Source organism: Cyprinus carpio, chromosome A3 (genome assembly GCF_018340385.1).
Source record: "Cyprinus carpio isolate SPL01 chromosome A3, ASM1834038v1, whole genome shotgun sequence".
NCBI lineage: Eukaryota > Metazoa > Chordata > Actinopteri > Cypriniformes > Cyprinidae > Cyprinus > Cyprinus carpio.
The window spans coordinates 5490732-5512818 of record NC_056574.1 but is presented as its reverse complement, the minus strand read 5'-3'; the positions used below and the strand labels follow the sequence as shown (position 1 = coordinate 5512818).

At 37.1% G+C, this 22087-nt stretch overlaps 2 protein-coding genes and 1 long non-coding RNA gene across 6 annotated transcripts in view; 2 read left to right on the top strand and 1 right to left on the bottom strand.

Moving 5' to 3' along the window:
* The window catches only part of LOC109102421 (serine/threonine-protein kinase N1-like), a 29088-nt gene extending 20206 nt beyond the window's left edge, over positions 1-8882 (top strand). The window contains 13 exon segments of the mRNA XM_042734735.1: positions 791-866; positions 1178-1307; positions 1389-1473; positions 2666-2760; positions 3002-3074; positions 3986-4077; positions 4316-4492; positions 4970-5032; positions 5118-5194; positions 6038-6180; positions 6364-6471; positions 6551-6631; positions 7264-8882. Of these exon segments, the coding sequence (XP_042590669.1) occupies positions 791-866; positions 1178-1307; positions 1389-1473; positions 2666-2760; positions 3002-3074; positions 3986-4077; positions 4316-4492; positions 4970-5032; positions 5118-5194; positions 6038-6180; positions 6364-6471; positions 6551-6631; positions 7264-7467 (1404 nt within the window). The 3' untranslated portion in view covers positions 7468-8882.
* A 2684-nt stretch (positions 8883-11566) lies between these two features.
* On the bottom strand, positions 11567-22026 carry LOC109102452 (zinc finger protein Gfi-1b-like). Of its 4 annotated transcripts, none has more exons than XM_042734655.1 (7): positions 21372-22026; positions 20415-20571; positions 18814-19064; positions 16018-16175; positions 14088-14219; positions 13625-13790; positions 11567-12743 (listed from the first exon to the last, which is right to left on the bottom strand). In XM_042734655.1, the coding sequence occupies exons 3-7, from the start codon at positions 19019-19021 to the stop codon at positions 12541-12543; spliced, it is 867 nt and encodes a 288-aa protein (XP_042590589.1). In that variant the 5' UTR covers positions 19022-19064; positions 20415-20571; positions 21372-22026; the 3' UTR covers positions 11567-12540. The 4 variants fall into 4 exon arrangements, with proteins under 4 accessions (XP_042590589.1, XP_042590585.1, XP_042590571.1 ...); XM_042734651.1 differs by having other exon boundaries at positions 14082-14219; positions 16018-16172; positions 21372-22025; XM_042734637.1 differs by having other exon boundaries at positions 14082-14219; positions 21372-22023.
* Positions 12714-14245, top strand: LOC122139056. Its single transcript, XR_006155959.1, has 3 exons — positions 12714-12847; positions 13658-13843; positions 14105-14245. It is a non-coding gene; the product is annotated as an uncharacterized LOC122139056 (long non-coding RNA).
* Positions 22027-22087: the final 61 nt, after the last annotated feature.

Here is a 22087-nt window from a genome sequence, read left to right as displayed (position 1 = left end):
AACGGGTGAAATTTTTCAGTAGTCCAAAAGATGTCAAATAAAGCGCATCCATCCACCATAAAAAGTGTCCCAAACGGCTCCAGGGGATGAACAAAGGCCTCCAGTAGTGGATCGATGCGTTTTTGTAAGAAACATATCTATCTTTAAAACTTAATAATCTATAATCTCTAGCTTCCGCTAACTGTCGTACGCGCGCTCATTCCGCCGGATGACATGAGCGTAGCATAAGGTCTGTTGAGAATATGCTAGTCTCGCGAGAACCAACGTTTGTTTACAGAAGCAAAGTTTCCTTACTTTAGCATCAGAATCAGTCTCCTCTTGGCTTACAGTGTATCGAAATGCTCCATCAATTTTCTTTACAAATCTTTGTTTTGCACTTCTAATTCATGACCGGTGTTTTGTTTTGCTCTCTCCGCTGCGCTCTCGCTCTCTCCGGAAGCTAGAGATTACAGTTTATAAAGTTTTAAATATGGATATTTTTCTTACAAAAACACATTGATTCGCTACAGGAGACCTTTATTCACTCCCGGAGCCATGTGGGATACTTTTTATTATGAATGGATGTGCTTTATTTTACGTCTTTTTGGCTACTGAAAAATAACACCCATTCACTGCCATTATAAAGCTTGGAAGAGCCGGGACATTTTTTAATACAACTCCGATTGGACTCGTCTGAAAGAAGAAAGTCGTACACACCTAGGTTGGCTTGAGGGTGAGTAAATCATGCTTCAGATAGGTAGATAGTCTGTACCTAATAAAACAGTTTTTTTTATTGATTGTTTTGTTTTAGGTGTTGTTTTTTTAAACTGTGTTATAGAGAGAGGTCCGTGTATAGAGGGGGAGGGGGGTGTTTTCCAAACAGCAGGGTAAATCACTGATTCGATGCCTATTAGCAATGCATGCTGGGAAAAATACTGTGCACCTGGGCTGAATCCCATGCTGAATGCACTGGTAGCAGTAAAGGATGCACTTTGAAATTTAGTATGAAGTTTGATATGGATGTATATGCTAAAAAACCTAGATATACTGAACATACATTATGTAAAATGTACTTGAAAATGATAAAAACTGCCTTTTTGTAATAAAAGGCCTGAATTGATCTATTTTAGTCTCAAAATAGCATAAATATAATATGATATAATATTGTGAAGTAGTTATTGTATGTTCGTTTGCTCAGGTAAGGCTTTCCTGCGCGCTAAACAGATGAACGTGGACATGGCGACGTGGGTTCGTCTGCTGAAGAATGCCATTCCCATGAGCTCCTCCACACACAGCTACACACAACACACCAACACACACCACAGCAGGTACTGTAACACACCGCAAACATGCATCTGATCACCTGACATTCATCCTGACCCACATCATGAACTTCAAACTTTCCTCAGCAGCGAGATTTCCATCCAGAAGATTCCGCTGGACGACGACCCTCCTCCATCTGTGACGAGAAAAAACACACAGACGTCAAACACGGTAAACCTGAGAGACTTCACTGACTGAAAATGGTTGTCGGCCCTGTTTTAGCTGGCTATGTACGGCTCTGTTGACTCACGGTTATATATATGGGTCTTTGATGGAAGGGAACTGAATATTTGAGCAGCTCTTCCCAAATACTGTGAAACTGTACCCATTAACTTATTCTTCTATTCTGCTTCGTTTATCTTGCAAGGTTTGTCAAAGCTTCTGCTTGGTCTTAAAGGGATAGTTACCCCATGATTTACTCACCCTCAAGCCATCCTAGGTGTATATGACTTTCTTTTTTCAGACAAATCTAATCAGAGTCAATAGTCCTGGCTCTTTCAAGCTTTATAATGGGAGTGAATGTGTTTTTTTTTTCAATGGTCTAAAAGAAGTCCAATAAAGCGCATCCATCCATCATAAAAAGTGTCCCACATGACTCAGAGGGGTGAAAAAAGGCAAAATTTATGCATTTTTGTTAGAAAAATATCCATCTTTAAAACTTTAGATACCGTAATCTCTAGCTTCTGCTAAGTGTCGTACGTGGATTCATTACGGCGGAGGTTGTAGTACGTAAACACATCAATTTGCTACAGGAGGCCTTTATTCCCCCTGGAGCCGTGTGGGAAACTTTTAATGATAGATGGATGCGCTTTATTGGACTTCTTTTAGACCAAGAAGGTCATATACACCTAGGATGACTTGAGGGTGAGTAAATCATGGGGTAATTTTCATTTTAAAAGGAACTATCCATTTAATATTCTATGCATCATTTCACTCAGCTTACTACAGATTAAAAAAATAATAAAATAAAAAAATTTAAATTCAATATTTTATCTTCTTTCGTGAGTTTAGTAGTAGCCTGGGAATTAATAACACTGTAAACTTCAGAACAGCACTGATTTTATCTATTTATTTTTTCAAATAATTCACTATTTACAATGAATGAAAACTCTTTCTCGAATGTAATTGCAATGTGCTTTATTGGCGTGAACTGCACATTTTGTGTTGCCAAAGCATTAGCAACTAAGCTGTGTATAATGAGAGAAAAGTAAAAGTAACACATTATATTAGCAATTAAAGTGAAATAATAAGTGCAAAATAAAGAAAATTTAAGCTAAGCTAATAGCAATAAATGAATATAACAAAAAGGAAGCGATTAAACAATAATCATCTGGTGATAATAATAATAATCTCTGTTTCTCAGGTGGACATAGGCCCAGTGTCTGAGGCGGTCTCTCCTCCTGACCCCGCTCCTCCTGAGAAGCCTGTCAGGACCAGTTCCCATAATTCCCAGCGCAGGTACACATCCCACCAGCACACAATATGTTTTCCAGAGCGGGCCAAGACACGGCACGAAACAAACACGCACACATTCTCACGTACATGATGCCTGCATGTGATGTTGTTTCTGACCTCACACCAGCACTTCCCTATAGTTTAATTACATCCGGCCCCTGTGTGCTTCTCTGTGTGTGTGTGTGTGTGTGTGTGTGTGTGTGTGTGTGTGTGTGTGTGTGTGTGTGTGTGTGTGTGTGTACAGGCCTTCCAAAAGCACTCTGTGCCTTCAGGATTTCCGAATGATTGCAGTGTTGGGCCGGGGACATTTTGGCAAGGTAACTGGAACATGTTCAATCACAAAACTATTATAGCAACTATAGCAACTAGTCAGACACAATCGGCACAGACACTTCAGAAGTCCTACACATCCGCCAACACCTTTTATACTGTGTTTGCTTTAAAAATTCTGGCTAGTTTTATTATGCTTTCAGCTAAGAGTGCACCATTCTGCATTTAACATATTTTACCATGTTCAAATCCAGGCCTTGACTTTCTAACTCGTTGACGACTTTTCTGGACAAACAGACAAGTACAAATTTGTCTTGCAAGCAGTATTATTTATATCCTATGGTACTGTTTTTTTTAGAATATATTTGGATTTGTTTTTATTTCAAGAATTTTCAGCTTTCTTTTTTTTTTTTTTTTTTTTTGTAATTCTGTTTTTGCCATTTTTATTATTTTTTGTATTTCTGTGCTATTTCAGTTTTACAATTTTTAACTTATTTTTTTATTTCAGTTTTATTTCTATTAATATTTTTATTTCCGTTACTGCTTGCAACAAAAACTTTTCTTTCTGTACATGTTGAGCAAAAATATGTCTTACAAGCAATGTTTTTTAAATATTATTTATATATTATTATTGCATTGTTCTTAAAAAAAAATGTTTTGAATATTTACTTTATTATTATTATTTTGTTTTTATTTAAGATTATCAGTTTCCTTTCGCATTTTAATTGAGATTTTAGTATTTTTTGTTTTTTGTTTTACTTAACACTTCTTGCAAGTCCCACACAAAACTAAATTAGTGGTTTTGCTTCTCGAATTTTGCATTGCATTAATAAAAGTGATGAGAAATGTATTTCCTCTCAATTTGAGACACTGACCAGTTGAGAAACAGTTGTTTTGCAAAGAGCCAGTTGTGAATGAAGACTGAAGCTTCTGTTAAACATGATATTTGTGTTTCCAGGTGCTGCTGTCCGAATACAAACGCTCGGGAAAGGTGTACGCCATCAAAGCACTGAAGAAAGGGGACATTGTGGCACGAGACGAGGTGGAAAGGTGAGGAACTTAATTCAACTTTATAACATCCTGTTTGTTGTCCTGTCCTTTTTGCTAGACTGATATTTTTGTTTCCCATTAAAAATATATTGCAAATATCTTTCTTACTTTAAACATAAATATAACAATATCTAGTGAAATTCACTACACAAAGTAATTTTTACCTACTATTTAAAATGCAAAATTACACATCCATGTATTCTTTAGTCTTTAGACTCACGTATCCTCTCTCTTCCAGTTTGTTGTGCGAGAAGCGAATCTTTGAGACGGTGAACAGCACACAGCATCCGTTCCTGGTCAATCTGTTTGCATGTTTTCAGACGCCAGAACACGTGTGTTTTGTCATGGAGTACACGGCTGGCGGAGACCTGATGATGCACATCCACGCTGACGTCTTCTCTGAAACACGCTCTGTGTAAGTGTGTTTAACTTAACTAGTTAATATACAACACTAGTAGCTGTTACGCCAAAGGTGAATAAAAATGTATAAAATCAGGCAAATGATAAATGAACAAGTTCTTCTATAAAAACGTTCAGAAGACATATAAGAATAAAACTGTAAAATGTGGTGCATGTAAGTGATGCTGAAGTGAGATTTTGAGAAACAAACAACTTTAAAGATATGTATACGGTAATTGAAATCTACAGATGCAGATAGATAAAGACTTAAATGTATTTTTTCAATGTTTTCTTTCCAAAAATATTATGAAACACCAAATAACCCAAAATCTCAAAATTGACCAGTGCATGAAGAAAAACAATGTTGTTGTTTGTAGTGTCTTGCTTTAACAATCATTGTGCAATTTGAATGTGTTGTTCCTGGGTTTATGTGTGTTTTTCATGAGTGTTTTACTGTATTTTTCATATTTGTGTTTGTGTGTGTGTGATTCAGGTTTTATTCTGCATGTGTGGTTTTGGGGCTTCAGTTTCTTCATGATAAGAAGATTGTGTATCGGTGAGTAAACACACAAATACAGCTGTTTTCATAAACTCAAGTTAGTAAAAGTTAGAGTTAATTCTTGCGTCTGTGTGTGTGTCAGAGATCTGAAGCTGGATAACCTGCTGCTGGATACTGAAGGTTATGTGAAGATTGCAGACTTCGGTCTCTGTAAAGAGGGTGAGTCACAGACTGTACCTACTGTAATGATATTGATGGAGTTAATGGAGGAAGAGCGTGATATTTGTTCACTGCTGGATCAGACTGATCTGGAAATGACAAGTTGTGTATATTATTTCTTAAAGGGATACTCCACCCCAAAATGAAAAATTTGTCATTAATCACTTACCCCAGTGTCATTCCTAACCCATAAAATCTTTGTTCGTCTTCGGAACACAATTTAAGATATTTTGGATGAAAACCGGGAGGCTTGCTTTTCATACTTTCCTGGACCTTCACTCTGTTATTTATTTGACAGTCTATGGGACAGTCTCAAGCCTCCCGGTTTTCATCCAAAATATCTTAAATTGTGTTCCGAAGACGAACAAAGCTTTTACAGGTTAGAAACGACATTGGGGTAAGATATTAATGACAAAATTTTCATTTCGGGATGGAGTATCCCTTTAAGAAATAATATACACAACTTGTCATTTCCAGATCACTCTGGGTTGGTATGTTTCTGAAAGAAGTCTCTTCTGCTCACCAAGGCTGCATTTAACCAAAAATACAGTAAAAACAGTAATATTTTAAACTATTTCACAATAACTCTTTTCTATTTGAATATATATATATATATATATGTACATTTTCCCTGTGATCAAAGCTGAAGTTTCAGCATTATTACTCCAGTAATTGCTGTCAGATATGAAACCGGTTCTTTCAAAATTTTTGTTGTAAGCCAAAAAAAGCTAAAAATCACAGCTGGTTTATTTAAATAATAAATACCGCAAAAATAGATGCCCATAATGTCCTATTTGCTCTTTCTGTGTTTTGAATGTCTTGTTTCTATCTTCTGTCCCTTAGGAATGGGTCATGACGACAGAACCAGTACATTTTGTGGGACTCCGGAGTTTCTGGCTCCTGAGGTTCTGACAGACACGTCCTACACCAGAGCCGTGGACTGGTGGGGTCTCGGCGTGCTCATTTACGAGATGCTGGTTGGAGAGGTATGCATGTGTCTTGCTTATTGTTCTATTGTTTCCCAGAAAGTTTTTTTTTTTTTGATTCAGTAATTTTGTGTGGTTTTTATTACAAATATCAAAAATGTCTTAAATCACTATACTTTTACTGGAGATGTAAAATAGTAAGATAAGAAGTCTTGTTTTGTGATACATAATCTGTGTGTCCAGTCGCCATTCCCAGGTGATGATGAGGAGGAGGTGTTCGACAGCATTGTGAATGATGAAGTACGTTACCCAAGATTCCTCTCCACCGAGGCCATTGGCATCATGAGACGGGTAAGATTGTATTTTTTTCCCCCAAAAGCTGTTTTCTGATTGGCCAGGTTTGTTAACTTTCCTTGTTTTTCATCGGTAGCTGCTGAGGCGTAATCCTGAGAGACGACTGGGCTCCAGTGAAAGAGACGCAGAGGACATCAAGAAACAACCCTTCTTTAGAGTATGAAGACTTTGTCACTAAACAGGGCAAAGTGATTGTTAAAAAAATTAGATGGGAGGAAATAGTATATTTCAATGTTTCTGCGATCTTTCACAAAATGTTTGCGTTCCCCCAGGAAATGTTGCTTTTGCTTGCAAAACATTTGCACTGGCTTGTAAAACTCTTGGGAATATAGAAATAATATGGGCTTTCACAGCTGTACCTAATACCCATGCAGAATTATGCAGATGTTTCGCAAGAGAATGCAAAGTTTCTTGGGGGAGCGTAATACTTTTGTGAGAGTATGTAAAGTTGCTTGGGGGAACGCAATACGTTTGTAAGAAAATGAAAAGTTTCTTAGGGGAAACGTAGTATTTTTGTGAGAGAATGCAATGTTTTGCTTGCAAACACAAAGTTGCTTGGGGGAAAGCAATACTTTGCTGAGAGAATGTAAAGTTTCCTAAGGGGAATGAAATACTTTTGTGAAAAAAATATAAAGTTACTTTGGGAAATGCAATATTTTTGTGAGAGCATGCAAATGTTGCACAAATTGCTTGGGGGAACGCAAACGGTTTGTGAGTGAATGCAAAAGCATTGAAATGTAATTCTTCCAAACTGATGACGTGACTGACTCATCTTCTCTCACTCTATAGAATATGGACTGGGAGGCGCTTTTGCAGCGGCGAGTTCCTCCTCCTTTCGTTCCTGCAGTGAAGGGAAAAGAAGACGTCAGTAACTTTGACGCCGAGTTTACGAATGAAGCACCGACGTTGACACCTCCTCGTGAGCGCCGGAACCTTTCGCGCAAAGACCAGGACTACTTCAGGGACTTTGACTATGTCTCTGACTTCTGCTAGGGCACAAGTGTGCATACTGACGCTGCTAGGTGTGGGAGATGTGGACCATTGTAATGACCTATCAGTTGTTGCATCCTTGTCCACATCTAGGCTGCTTGGTGTGAGGACTGACGCTTCCTCAGAGGCTTCCTGCCAATGAAACATGGGTGCGTTCAACATGAAAACCCTAATAAAGGGTTTGACCTCTCCTTACTGCCTATAAGAGTGATTGGAGCTTGAGGAAATTACTCCATCTGACTGTAGAAGGTACATCGAACATGAAGAGATTCAAGAATCCACATAATGTGAAGCTCTGAAAGCCGGCAGGCAAGATGTTTTCTTGTCCTGTTTGCAAAGAGGCAGGGTTTTTAAACAGTCAGTCAGGCTCTTTCATGACATTATCCTTAGCACCAGATGCTAATGAAGTCATGAATCTTGTGAATAGAGTGCTGCAGGGATGACGTATTTTTGTAAGTCAAAACCAGGAAAAGAGTTCGCCTTTTAGCACATCCTGATTTTTTTTTTATGGGTTTTTGGGTTAATTGTTTTAAATAAGGTCTGTGTTAAACACAAGCTCAAGATATTTTTACATTTTATTCTACGACATAAAATACATCAATAATACTTCCTTGTCTTGAAAAAGTCTGTTGCTAACAAATGGCTAAATGGGACTTCGGTGGTGTAAGATTGCAAGAAGTATAACTATTCTAACTGAAACTTTCAGGGAACATGTTTTGAAATAACGACTGAAAGAGCTGTCGTAAACTTACGGGTGGTGTAGTTTGTTTATAGCCTACATTTAGCTTTTTATTTTCTAGTGTTTTGTATTTGGCCTTCATAAAATGTTAATTTTATTTGTGAGGATTATTGTGAAGAACAAAACATGTAAGAATCATAAACGTGTTTGGTCACAGAGCTTATTTTCTGCATTAATCAAAAAAATTTGGTTTGGAGGGAACAAAATGAAAAAAGCTAACTTATGGGTTGGATGCTAACTTTTGGGTTGGCCTACAAAAATACATCACTGCAGAGCTCTATGGGAGCTTGTTGACTAGCAGAGTCTAGTTTCATGGTACTGACCCGAGTAAAATGGCTCGCCGAATTCTCCCTTCTCCTGTCTATGTCTCCATTTTCTTTTTTGACCAATGCAGCCATACCACACACAACCAAGAGACTGTTTACTTCTGTAATACACTCATTTTACCACACGGGGGTGGCCGAGAGTTTGACAGAGTTGTGTCAGGACTCAGGTGTGTGTTGCTTTGGGAGCCTTTACCGTTTTATGAGCATGTCCCATAACGAAAGGCAGCATCAACCTCTAGATTTTTATTTTTAGAGATCTAGTTTTTCTTTCTCACTGAAACTTGACTAATTATGGAAATGCTATGCCTGAATATTACTATATTAAACAACTCAACTCTTTTGGGGCAAAATTATTTTTCTCATGGTCTCTTTTATGATTTTTATTTTATTTATTTTTTTTGGTCCAGAGTCAAATTGTGGAAAATGGTTTGTGGACTGATGTGCTGTGAGGAACTTGATGAAGGGATGGTTTGAAGCACTTTGAGATAATGTCTCATTATTCCCCGGAGGAGAGAGGGAGAAAATATCCATGGAGACCAAGAGATGGAGCTGTAAAATAGGAGCTCATGTTGTTCTGTGAACATATCTATATCTCATTCTCCCTCATGGAGTATTTGTTTATCTGCTCCATAATTGGTCTTTTTCCATACAAATCACATTACACCAAACTCCAGTAACATGACATGCATTTTTACCAACAGTGCTCTAAAGCAGTAAATTATCAGAGCTGATTTCATTCTCAATCCCCATACAGTCTTCTAATTTTATTTGGAGTCACAAAATCAGAGACCCTCCCTAAAAATCTCCATGAAATGCAGTCACAAGTGGGCAATGAATACTAATTTGTGATTGCTTAATACCATTGGCTAATGCAATTTCTTCCGTATTAATTTGGTAAGAAAAAAAGCATGGATTTTAATTTCAACAGTGGTTCTCAACCAGCACAATATTAAAAGGCCCCCTTTTATACGGTAAGATATATTTATGCTTGTATTTCTGCTGTTATAATGACAAAGGTGCTTGTTTTCCAAATTTTCTATTAACAAAAACTGGGAGTGTTGATAAACATTAAAATATTGTTAACAGAGTACGCTAAATAACAGACGAGAAGATACGTCTTTACCAACCGCACAGTCGCTCTGACTGGTGCATTTTTATTAAAACAGAAAAAACATGTGCATTCATTCAGTCACTGATTAGGTCACATGACATTTCACAGTGTGACTGGATTGCCTGTCACAAATAGAAAAAAACAACAAAAATACAAATACAAATGAGAGCACACCATTTATACATGTCAACAAATATACTACCAAAATGGGCTTTTTATTATTATTATTATTATTATTATTATTTAGTATATAATTAGGACCAGTTGACTCCATGCACACCTACTATGTATTATTACTAAAATGTTAATGCTATGTGAGCTTCTGGTATAGAAACCTGTGGTAGTAGCAGTAGCTCATTGTCATATTTATTATAACTGATTATATAATAATATAATATATTATGTAATATTAACTATAATAACATCTAATAATGTTTTTGTTTATTATATTAAACCATACTTTTTTTTTAGTTCTAGAAGCTTCAAATATGTTTAAAGATGTATCGTATTAATGTTGCTTGTCCTGTTCTGTGATACTTCATTTTGTGGTTAATTTTCTCATCATTTCAATACACTGCGTTGCGAGTTGCATCGGCCACTGAGGCAAAATAGGGTCAGTTCCCAAACGTTCCAAAAGAATGGAACTGGAAGCAGAATACTTAAATTCTTTAGGGTTCTTATTGTGCGCTTAATGATGGAGCACTAATGAGATCTCAGCATGGGATCATTTACTAAACATCTGTCTCTGCTAGTAGCTAAACATCTCAAATCTGTCTGTCTCTGTCGTACAGTGTGAGTACAGAAATCTGTCTCGGCCAGTGCTGGTCACGTATCCTGCTGGGTTTCTGGCTCCTCCTGCTGGTTCGTACACTTCCTCATTCTCACCTCTCATTCACACAGACCGTAACTAACACTTGCAGTGTTTTGTCGTGTGTGTGTGTGTGTGTGTGTGTGTGTGTGTGTGTGTGTGTGTGTGTGTGTGTGTGTGTGTGTGTGTGTGTGTGTGTGTGTGTGTGTGTGTGTGTGTGTTTATCAGGAAAACTTGCTCAAAAGCCTGATGAGATGTCTCCGGCACACAGCGGTGCGTTATACCCCTCCTTCAGAAATAATTATTTTGACTTAAATCATTTTTGGTTAATTTTCTTTGCGAGGGAATTAAAGGAATAGTTAACCCATAAATAAAAAAACTCATTATTCACTCCTCTTCAAGTTGTTCCAAACCTGTATGAATCTCTTTCTTCTATTTAACATAAATGAAGATATTTGTAAGAATGTGGGTAATCAAACAGCACTTGGTCCCCACTGACTTTAAAAGTATGGAGAAAAAAATAGATAAAAAGTGGTTTGTGTTCCAGAATCAGGCGAGGGTCCTGTGTTAGTGGTTGTGTTCTCTGCGTTTGTGACGGGTTTGTGTCTGATGGGGGCGCTGTGGTGCATCTACACTCACACAGGTAAAAGCACGCAAAACCTCATGCAAAACGACAAACTTTTCTACACACAGCTGCTTATTAACACAAAACACGCTTGATGGTTGTCAGGAAGGCCTGAAGTGAGCCAGAGAGGCGGTGTTATAGAGGACAGCGGCCTTAGAAACCCGCCGCCGGTGCTGATGGAGCTGACCAGCGCTTTCCACGAGGTCAACTGAAGAACGTGACCGAAACGAACAAACTATCATGTCTCGTGTGATTTCTGCTGTCTTTAAAGCTGGATTTGTGTACCACTGTTCTGAGGAGCTTGAAACTGATTTTACTTGCTACTTTTATTGTGCTGCTGAAGGTAAACCAATCACAGATTTGCGCTCCTCTAATGTTCTTTAATTGATTTAATTTCCACTCCTTTGATTGTTTTTAATTCAGTGTGTTGTAGTCCTAGACAAATATGTCTTGAGTGTCAGTATTAAAGAAATAAAGCCCGGATACATGACAGTGAGGGTTGGGAAAGATCTTTTATCCATCATTTGTATTTAAAACAAGATATAATCTTCTGGGGCCAGTTGTTCAACAAGTTTAATCTGGATCAGAATGATCTGGATTTGGAAATCCCATGTTTTGCTCTCCAGGAACAGGTAACCTGTTTTATTTTTGTGCCAGTTTTTCAAAGCAAAATTGGATTGGATCACCCTGTCCCTGATGCTGATACACTCTTATCAGATCACACTCTTTCAGATTTCCAAATCTGGATTACTTGTGCTCTATGGAGCCCCTAAAGGGACATGCTGATGGGAAAAAGCCAATGTTTTGCACTATAGTTTTGCATTGCATTTACACACATAACTAGTTCTGACTGGTCCATCTCATCTATTTTTGACCAGATTTAAAATTTATTACATTTTTGTTCCTTAAATTCCACCCCTTTTTTTGGATCACAATTTTCCCAATCTTACTCAGACGTTTTGAACAACACAAACTGAGGATTTAATCCAGATCAAAACCAAGATTGGATTTTGTAATCTAATCCGAATTCAGAATCTTAAATTTGAATGACCCATTTTCAAGATTTGATCCAATCCGTTGGCCAAAAAGGTTTGGAACAACTGGCCCCTGCTAAGATCTTGAAAATACAGAAATACCTGTTCAGGTACTTTTCACAAAGCTGAGACTGAACACTTCTGCTGCATTGCTGTTTCTATTATTAAAGGTCATATGGGCATCGAGATGATTCCTGCTCATCTGAAATTATGTTCTGACTTAAAAAAATAATCGTGAATCCTGATTATGACAACCATGAACATCCAATAATAACAGGTCTTTAAGCCATAAATGTACAGTATAGGATGTTCTGATATTTTTCACAACGCAGTGACATGTACAATCAAGTTAGAAGGACAGAAGAAAAATGTTTCTGGTGCAATCATCTTAAATCGACAAACATTATGGGTGTTTGTGTGCAGCTGGTCTCTCTCAGGTCCCGTGGTACAGTCTGTCGCTGTCGTTCTCCGAGTGCGTCTGTAGGTGGCGCTGTAGGTCCAGTCTCCGCTGGAAGCCGAGCGGGCAGCGCGAGCATCTGAAGGGCTGGTAGCTGCTGTGTTTCCTGCTGTGTGTGATCAGATTGGAGCTCTGGCTGAAGGCTTTACCGCACACCACACACACATGAGGCTTCTCACCTGAGAGATGACAGCGCATTAGCTACTGAGCTGCCTTCATGTCTACTAGACACTCAATACACACGGGCAGATAATCTGATTTAAGCACACAAGTTTTTAATAAGGTTTGTATTTAATGTGTATTTAATTTGGCCTTTCGGTATTACATTAGCAGCCACGTTAAGCATTTACCAAATAAGATGCAAGTGCAACTGGTCGAAGATGTCAGTCTAGTGTGTGTTTACATGGAAAAATAATGGAAAAGTAATGCAGTGGGAAGGAAAAACGTGTTCTGTATTAAAGGTGCACAAGGCAGCATAATGGAGCGCTTCTGTACAGCTCAAATAACAGCAAGCGAATGACACCGCTCTTCAAAATAAGGCAGAAACTGTGGCTACAAATAGTTAAAATTAGTTAGGTTGGCTTCTTTTATAGCATTGAATAACAGCACATTTACTGGTTTGCGCAAACTCTAATGAACTCTACTCACAGGATATGATGATGCCTTTCCACAGTTGTGTTCGTAGCATTAAATTACAAAAAAAAAAAAAAAAAAAAAAAAAAAATACTTCAACGCTGCTGTGTGAGTAATGTCAAATTTAACATCTTTCTCTGACCAACATAATGTCTCAGAATAGTTTTTCCACTTGTGTAAAGTCATAGAAAGACTATTGTGGATTATTTTATTCATTTTTATTTACTTTTTTTTGGCAACAAAGCTGGAACACAAAAATTATATTAGGTTTCCGTTAACCAAACTGTGACTTCCTCTTCTGAGAACCACAGAAATATAAGGGTCCAGAGATTCTGACTTTAGCATGTTTCGTTCTGGAATCGCCTTATAATTTGGTTAAATTAGGCCATTAATGGAATTATAAGTCAATGGAAAAAAATCTTTTTACCTGTGTGTATAAATGTATGTTTCTTCATGTCAGATTTCTGGTGGAATCTCTTTCCGCAGTAGGGGCACGGGAACGGCCGCGTGTCCGAGTGGATGAGCAGGTGTGTGGAGAGAGTCGACGACCTCTTAAACACCTTCCCACAAACCTTACAGCCGAAACTCCGCTCCTGAAACACACATTCATACAGTCTGTGTTTACAATAGAACATTAACATACTAGGTATGCTGTATATAGTATGTAGACTCTTCACACAGCATGTAAACTTTTTGTATGCATGAGATCTGGATGACTTACTACATCTCTTTACTCATTATTTGATCAAACTGCCAAGAGTTTATATATATATAAAATTGTGTAGAGCATTGTGTAGAGCAAGTAAAAAAAAAAAATGGTTTCAGTGGACTATAGTATGCTTTTAATATGCATGCTATGTATACAGCATGTGTTCAGTACTTACTCTCACCCTAAGTATTCCTGTAGGTCTGTACCCATAATGCCGTTGGGTATTGCCTGTGGAGCCGGCCAATGGGAGATCAGCCCTGTTGTCATGTGACTTGCACAAGTGCGATGCCAAACCCACAGCAGAGGACAGGAACTACAGAAGACATCGCAATATTAATATCACACCATATCATCAATGGAAACAGCGTTGTGTTTTCTGATCTGTTACCGATCAACCACACATGATCTTATGTGAATCAAGCTTGGGGTTTAAGATGTGCATGTCATCACGTATAAAGCATGAATTGTTTCAGTATGAAACCCACACAAAAAACCCACGTGTGATTTTGTGTAAGTTGTGAATGTGTGAAAATCCTGTCAGGTGATATCAGATCTAGACTGAAGCATGTCCAATTTGAATTGTTAAATCATTATCAAATCAGTTTCTATATCTTCATATTTAACTCTATGTATTTTTTACTTTATAAAATATCTGATTAAATCACAGAATAAAAAACAGGTGATTGCAACTTTTAGCTCACAATTCTGTTCCTGTGGCTCAGTGGTAGAGCATTGCGTTAGCAGCGTAAAAGGTTGTGGGTTCGATTCCCAGAGAACACGCGTTAGGTAAAAAATGTCAGTCTGCATGCACTGTAAGTCGCTTTGGATAAAAGCGTCTGCTAAATGCATAAATGTAAAATTCTGCCTCTTTTTTTCTCATAATGAAGGCATTATGATTAGTAACTTGCAAGATTTTTTTAATTAAATTCACATTAAATACAAAGACAGTTTGTTGAGTCAACGTAAAAAAAAAAAAAAAAATTTCCCCGCTAACTTAATTATTATTTTTTTGTGTGTGTGTGTGTGTTGCAGTTGTTTCAGCATGCGTTTCTAGTTCATTAAAGTTTCATCTTAGCTGAGGGCCAATAAACTTAAACTTTCTTGTTGTCTGGAAAATTAATGAAAAATAAGTTTTGTCTACAAAAAAAATAAAATAAGTTGAAATGGCAAAATCTCAAAATTATTTTTTACAGTGACCAATTATTCCCCCATATCTTTAGCCTTAAAGGGGTCATTGGATGAAATCTTTTAATAATTTTGATATGATTCTTTAGGGTCTTAATGAAAAATCTGTAACATAGTTTGGTTAAAAATTTCTCAATGGTAGTGTAAAAAACACTGTTTTACCCTAACAAAAACAACTCTTTTCAGAGCAAGCCGTTTTGTAGCATGTTCCTTTAAATGTTAATGAGCTCTGGTGACTCCGCCCCTCTCTTCCGAGCTGCTCTCTGAGGGACTGTTTACTTTAGCTGCATTCATCTTGAGACTTGCTAATTAGCACATTATTAGGAAAGGCGATTTGCAAATATTCATTAAAAAACCTTAGAGTCACTTCTTCTGTTGGTGAGGCTGGATCATGAATGATTCGCGCAAACATAGACACATTTATGTAGATCGAGGGCACATTCTCTTCAAAAACAAACATAATCCACTGCGTCTTCAGCAGTAAATGCAGTAAATGACGACTGCTATGTTTACTATTACATCCAACAACAAAACAGCTCACTCAGGGCGGGTCTAAAGTAAGACGCCAGTCCAGTCTGTGCTGAAACGCCACTGTCAATCAAACTATCGTGGGAGGGGCCTGTTTGTGTGATGTCACAAAGAGAGGCATCTGAGATCAGCTTGATTTGAGAAAGGGGTAGATATTTTAGTAGATAAAAAAAAAAAAACACTGGGTGGATTTTTATCATTATAGGGAGGCTGTGTACACACACTGCCACACATTTCAGTTCAAACAACTTGTAAAAGTGCATACAGCATCCGATGACCCCTTTAAACACTGTTATAATTATGAGGGAGTCCTTGGACATCCTCTCCCCTGTAAGGGGTCCCTGGCTCCAAAACGTTTGAAACCCCCCACAATAATGACACACACGACAGTTCCTCACCTTGTCACAGAGCAGACACTCACACAGCGGCGTCTGGACGTTGGTCAGCTGATAGAAACTGAGTAAAGCCTGAATCAGACGCTCCAGATCACGCTGTCTCTCCACAGCAGCAGAGGACGACAGGTCAGACGAGGGACAGACTCCAGACTGCTTCCCTGCTTTCATCACACACAAGACAACATCTCAGCATGCAGAAACCATGGCTGTCCACATTAATTAAAATACTACTACTTGTTCTCTTCACTGAGGTCCGTTTGATCCAGGAACTTTATTAATGTTCTGTAAAGTGTTGCCATCTCTCACAAGATGTGTGAAAGTGTAAATTGTTGCCATCACAGTCACTTCACTGCTGGTTATATATGCTCTATATAATTGTGTATGTGATGAATAAAAATCTTGAATCTTAAAAAAAAAAAGATAAATAAGCAAAATGAGCCTGCAACATAGCAAACTGAAACCGCTCTGGATTTAAAGAGCAAAAACTATATAACAATTTATAACAAACACTACAATATTACATATAAAAATAAGAATTTTACATTTTGATTTCATGGCAACTTTAAAAAAAATTAGGCCGAAGTTGTGTAAAATACGTAACGTGGACTTGACAACTGCGATTCTGTTTATTTTAAAAGCTGCAGTTTTGTTTGTGTTATAGCCACGCAAGAAAGATAATTCCACACACAGCTGCAGCTGCAGGTTTTCAGACAGAGATGGTGACAAAGAGGAAAAATTACAGACTGCAGCTTTAACCCTTCAGTCTCCAGTCACTTCTGACCGGATAATTTTACATTTTGGGGTTTTAAAAATCATAGCTTCACCAGAATGGTACGAAACCTGGTGACATTTATGGCACTTAGTATGTGAAAGAAAAAAAAAAAAGAAAGAAAGAAATTGAGGGCATGATTTGAAAAAGCTAACTGGTCATAAAAAAATAGTCACAATCATGGTCTTCGGTCAAAAATGACTGACCATAGGAAGTGAATGGGAAATGGGGAAAAAAATCTTCAAAGTTTTGTGTGTACAATCTACAAATCCCCCACAATGCAAAATAAAATGGCCATGCAATGAAGGGGTGAAACTCTAAAACCTCTAGAGTGCAAAATCAACACACCAACTCACTCACTCGGACACACACTTGTACACACACACACACACACACACACACACACACACACACACACACACACACACGAGTGCAAAATCACATAAAAAAAGCGTGCTATGAACTGGTGTGACTGTAACACTGCAACTATGTAAAATAAGATCAATAATTCGACTGCAATGTAGTAAAAAAAGTGGACAGCAAGGAAGGGGTTACACTCTTAAACATCAAAAGTGTAAAACGGATACACCCACTTACTTACACTCACAGACACACACACACACACACACACACACACACATACAGAATTATACATACTCAAATGAATTGGTATGACTATAACCATATAGCCAAAATGAGTCAGAGGACTGAAATAGGAGGTAAAATCAGATTAGACCCAGTAGGATTTAGCTCTGATAAAGCATTCCTGTTCATTTGTGTTGCATTTTTATAGAATTTTAATGTTTTGTGTAACAAAGTGCTTTCTGGGTTCAGGTTTGAATGTAGTGATAATAAAGCAAAAAACCTTCACTTCAAATCAACATTTAAAACAACAAAAAAAAAAATAAACCTTGACAAAAAGTAGTATTTCAGAATGCCTTAATATAAATTTAAATCCACAACCTAATAAAAGTAAAAATTATGTATAAAAACAACTAGGGAATTCACAAGCCTCTCTACAGAGTCCTATACAGGAATCTAGTGGTTACACCATGAAATTACAGGTTTTTCTGTTTTTCTTTATTTTTTGCTCTCACCAGGAGGTGCTAGTCTGTCTCCAGAAATTGGATTTTAAAGGCCAGTTGGGGGTTCGGTGCCTTGCTCAAGGGCACCTCAGTCGTGGTATTGCCGGCCCGAGACTCAAACCCACAACCTTAGGGTTAGGAGTCAAACTCTCTAACCACTAGCCCACGACTTCCCATTATTGGATATTATTGCATAAATATTAATTAGTACCATAAAATTCTCTCAAAATACAAAAGAAAAAAATATTAGTGAACAAAAATTTATTAGATTGATTTTACTGAAGAAAAAAAAAGTTGCATTTCAGGGGCCCGGTCACTTTTGACCACGAAGACCATGAGTGAATCCCAAATGAGGAGTGCACAAGGGTTAAACATTAATGAATATTCCCAGCTAACATTCTTAGAACGTTCTGAATGTTATGAACAAGTGTTGTCCTAGTAACATTATTAAAACATTTGTTCAGAGTCTTTAATAATGTTCTGAAAATGTAAGCAACAACCAAAACCTTTTAGTTGGACGTTCGTCTAACATTTAAATATCACTAGTTGTTTCAGGATGTTCATTCAAAGTAATAAGAGAAAAATAAGTATTTAAAAACTGGATGAAATAATGTTTTCATAACTGTTAGCTGGGCTTACAAAAAATCGGATAGAATAGAATAGTTTGTGGTGAGGTATTTAGTTCTTAGAAAAATATCATAATGACACATTCAAGCTGATTAGATCGGGTCATGGGAGTCATTTGCGGGAGCTCTGTTGAAGTTAAGTTCTCACCAGCTGCAAGTAACCATATTCTCATGAGTAAAGTTTGAAATTCAGACCCTATTTTCTATATGAGTGTCTTCACATGTCATGAGAATCTCCCTGAGTGCATTTATTTCATACCATGCCGCACTATTCCAGTCACTGCTGGTGTTACACTGTGCTGAGCTGTTCTTCATGTACCTGCAGTGGATGAAGGGCAGGCTCCAGCTCCAGCTCCATCACTGCTGTTTTGGGTCTGGCTTCTGTCGGTGGATGTGCAGGGCAGCAGATCCAGAGCTGATGAGTGACTGCTGGACGTCCATCCGTCATGATGCCGATGCTGAGAGTGGGCGAAGCGTGTAGAGTGATGCCCCGCCCTCTTACTTTTCACTAGAAACGATCGAGGCATTTCATCAGCAGCAATGAAGCCACAGATGCGGTCAGGTTACAGTCTGAATGGAAAGGACAACACATCCTAAATGTTTTGAAAGCAGATTCATAATAATCACTGTTAATGAGTGCTATATTTATTCATAATAACTAGTATATTATTCTGATTCTCCATATTAGAAGATAAATGAAAAAATGGAGATTAATACTACAAAAAGTGTAGACATGTTCATAATATAGTATATAAAATATAGTATACATTTATTCATTATATAATAATTGGTATCAGTAATGCATTTTGATTAATTCACCACATCAGAAGATAAATGAACCAATAAATGAAGGGAAATTGTGAAATATAGTGGGAAAAAATATATACAAATATTAATGTCGAACATAATACTATAGAAATTGTCATATAATATTAAATATGCATTTATTCAAAATGTAATGTTTAATATATTGTGTAATATGAATATTTGCAAATTATGATAATATTAAACAAGATATAATAGGGGAAATTATCATGATAGAAATTATCATAATATTAAACATTGTATGCATTCATTCAATATATAGTTAGCCTATTATAACCAGTATTGTTACTTTTCGTAATTTTCCACATTAGACGGTAAATGAGGAAGGTGAATATTTTAAACTTTTATACAATAAGAAAAGACAATATGTGAATTAAATTGTCAGAATATACATTTACTCATTATATAACAATTTGTATCTGTATATTTTTTTGATTAATTCTCCATGTCAGAAGAAAAATGAACCAGTAAAAGAATGAAATATTCAATTATTGTATAAATATAGACTAATAGAAATGATCCTTATGTCAATTTTTGACTCTGATATGAAGATTGTTTAGCTTAAACAAGACTAATCCAGCAAAACAGATTTGCATGTTTTGTGTGCGTTTGATGGCGATGCAGCTGTTGAAGAGTGAGTTCGGTTAAAACGACAGAATCTGAGGTTTAGAGACGTGGAGCAGCATCAACACCTGCACCGGCTCACCTGCGTCTCCAAACGTCTGTAAATCATCCAAACCATCAGAGAGCCATTGTTCGTAGACTTTGTAGACTTTGTTTGTTATCTTTCATTAAGCTCTCGACATTAAAAACTAAAATGAAGGACATTTTGAACAAGTTTCTCTGAACAGGTGCAAAAAATAAAAGACTTATGCTAAGATTTATGCTAAAACTACACTATACACTTAAACCATTCAGCATATATTATGTGTGTGTGGGTGTGTTTTAATTGATGCACTTATAAAACCTAAAACGTTAAAAGTGATGGAAAACAATTTAGATGCAGAACCATGATATAGCTGCTCTTTTTTAAAAAATGTGAGTATTTCTATTTATTTCTATTTATAGCTGTATGTCTGCTGGTGTCAGACTCACCCTCGGGCGTCCGGCGATGCAGATGCGTCTGGTTGTGGGAGTTGTGATTCGGTTCTGAAGCTGCTACAGGAAGTACCAGAGTTTTCTTATGTGTCTTTACCAGACTCGCTTCAAACATCAAATCAGGACGGCTGGTAAATCTGCTCATTCATCATCACTGCCATCCATAAGAAAAGAGCAGAAGGTGCCCATCAGTGTCACTTGCTGACCTGATTAAGTCTCCCAGTGCAGGAAATGTAGCCTATTTGAATCAGGTTTCAAAGTATCAAATATTTCTCCTACAGTTCCTCAGGAGAAATAAATGAGTCACTACCAGCTAACAGGAAACGTTATGTATGTGTTCTAGTAATGCTAATAGAGCTTTCAGTAGCTGATCTTTAATAAGATTAGCACAAAAACATATATACATCGTTCATGGAACTTTTATTTTCGCTAGAACTTCTGGATCATTGGAAGAGAAATGTTTGAGTTCATATTGAGATCTTTTGAATGCTGGGATTGGACGAAATACAAATCTGAAAGTCTAGAGGAGACACGCGTAATCCAAAGTCAGTGATCTCAACAATGCAAAAAGTGCATGAAGTTCTTCCTGAGATACTTTTACTTGAGATACAAAATTACATAACATATTATTCATCAAAATCAAGTGATTGTTATCCTTAAAAGGAGAGCAGTAGAAAACCAACTCCTTATTGCTTAAGATTCCCAGACTACAAGACTTCTTAACGTATGCCAAGTAAATGTATTTTAATTTAAGATTAAGAACATTTAGATATTTGTACAACTAGACTAAAATATTAAGAAAATGACTTTTTGCAGTGAATATGAATGCAAACACTTCTCATCATATGATCTGCTGTTTTTCATAGCTCTAAACTCTTAGTGTAATTAGTGTCCCATCCGGGTCATTTCGAGAAACAAGAAGAAGATGAAACTCCATTGAGATGAAAAACTAACCTCTGATCGATACAGTGTTCTTCTGGGAGATCATCTGAATGCTCCAGACCTTCACACGAGCATCAGTGGCTCTAAACTCCTCTCTGTGCTTATGAATATGAATGGTCAAATAGGCTAACAAAAACACTGAATATTTAGCCTCTGTGAGAGATGGTGGGTTAAACAAAGGCTGTAGAAGTTCACGAGACCACAGAGACGTGAACGCTGCGCCCACACCGACCCACTGTGTGATTTCTCATCTGTTTTGGTTTGTGATTTTGGTGTGTACAGAGAGCTGTGGGAGATTACCCAGCATGCCGAGGGACCAAGTCATTGTAGTTTTTCTTTTTACGTATTTTAGCAGAACCGTTTCAGCAGAACAAAGGAAGACTGCTGCAAATTTTTCTCCAGTTTAGTAGTTTAAGGCAGGGGTTCTCAAATGTCCGTGAAATAATTTTAGGTCTGTAAGATTTGGAAAATGAAAAATAAATAAATAAATAAATAGCATTTTATAGGCCTTATTATTGTACAACTAAAAAATAATTGTTGTTACATTTTATAAGTTAACACACAAAGTTATAAGTTTATTTAAATTAATTAGGTGTGCTTTTTGATTACTACAATTTAATTTAACTGTTGAAACAGAGTCCAGAACAATCAAAACAATTAACAAGGAAAAATTAAACCAGACGTTCTAATGGCATCTGAGAGTATAAACTGCAGTACGCATATTAATC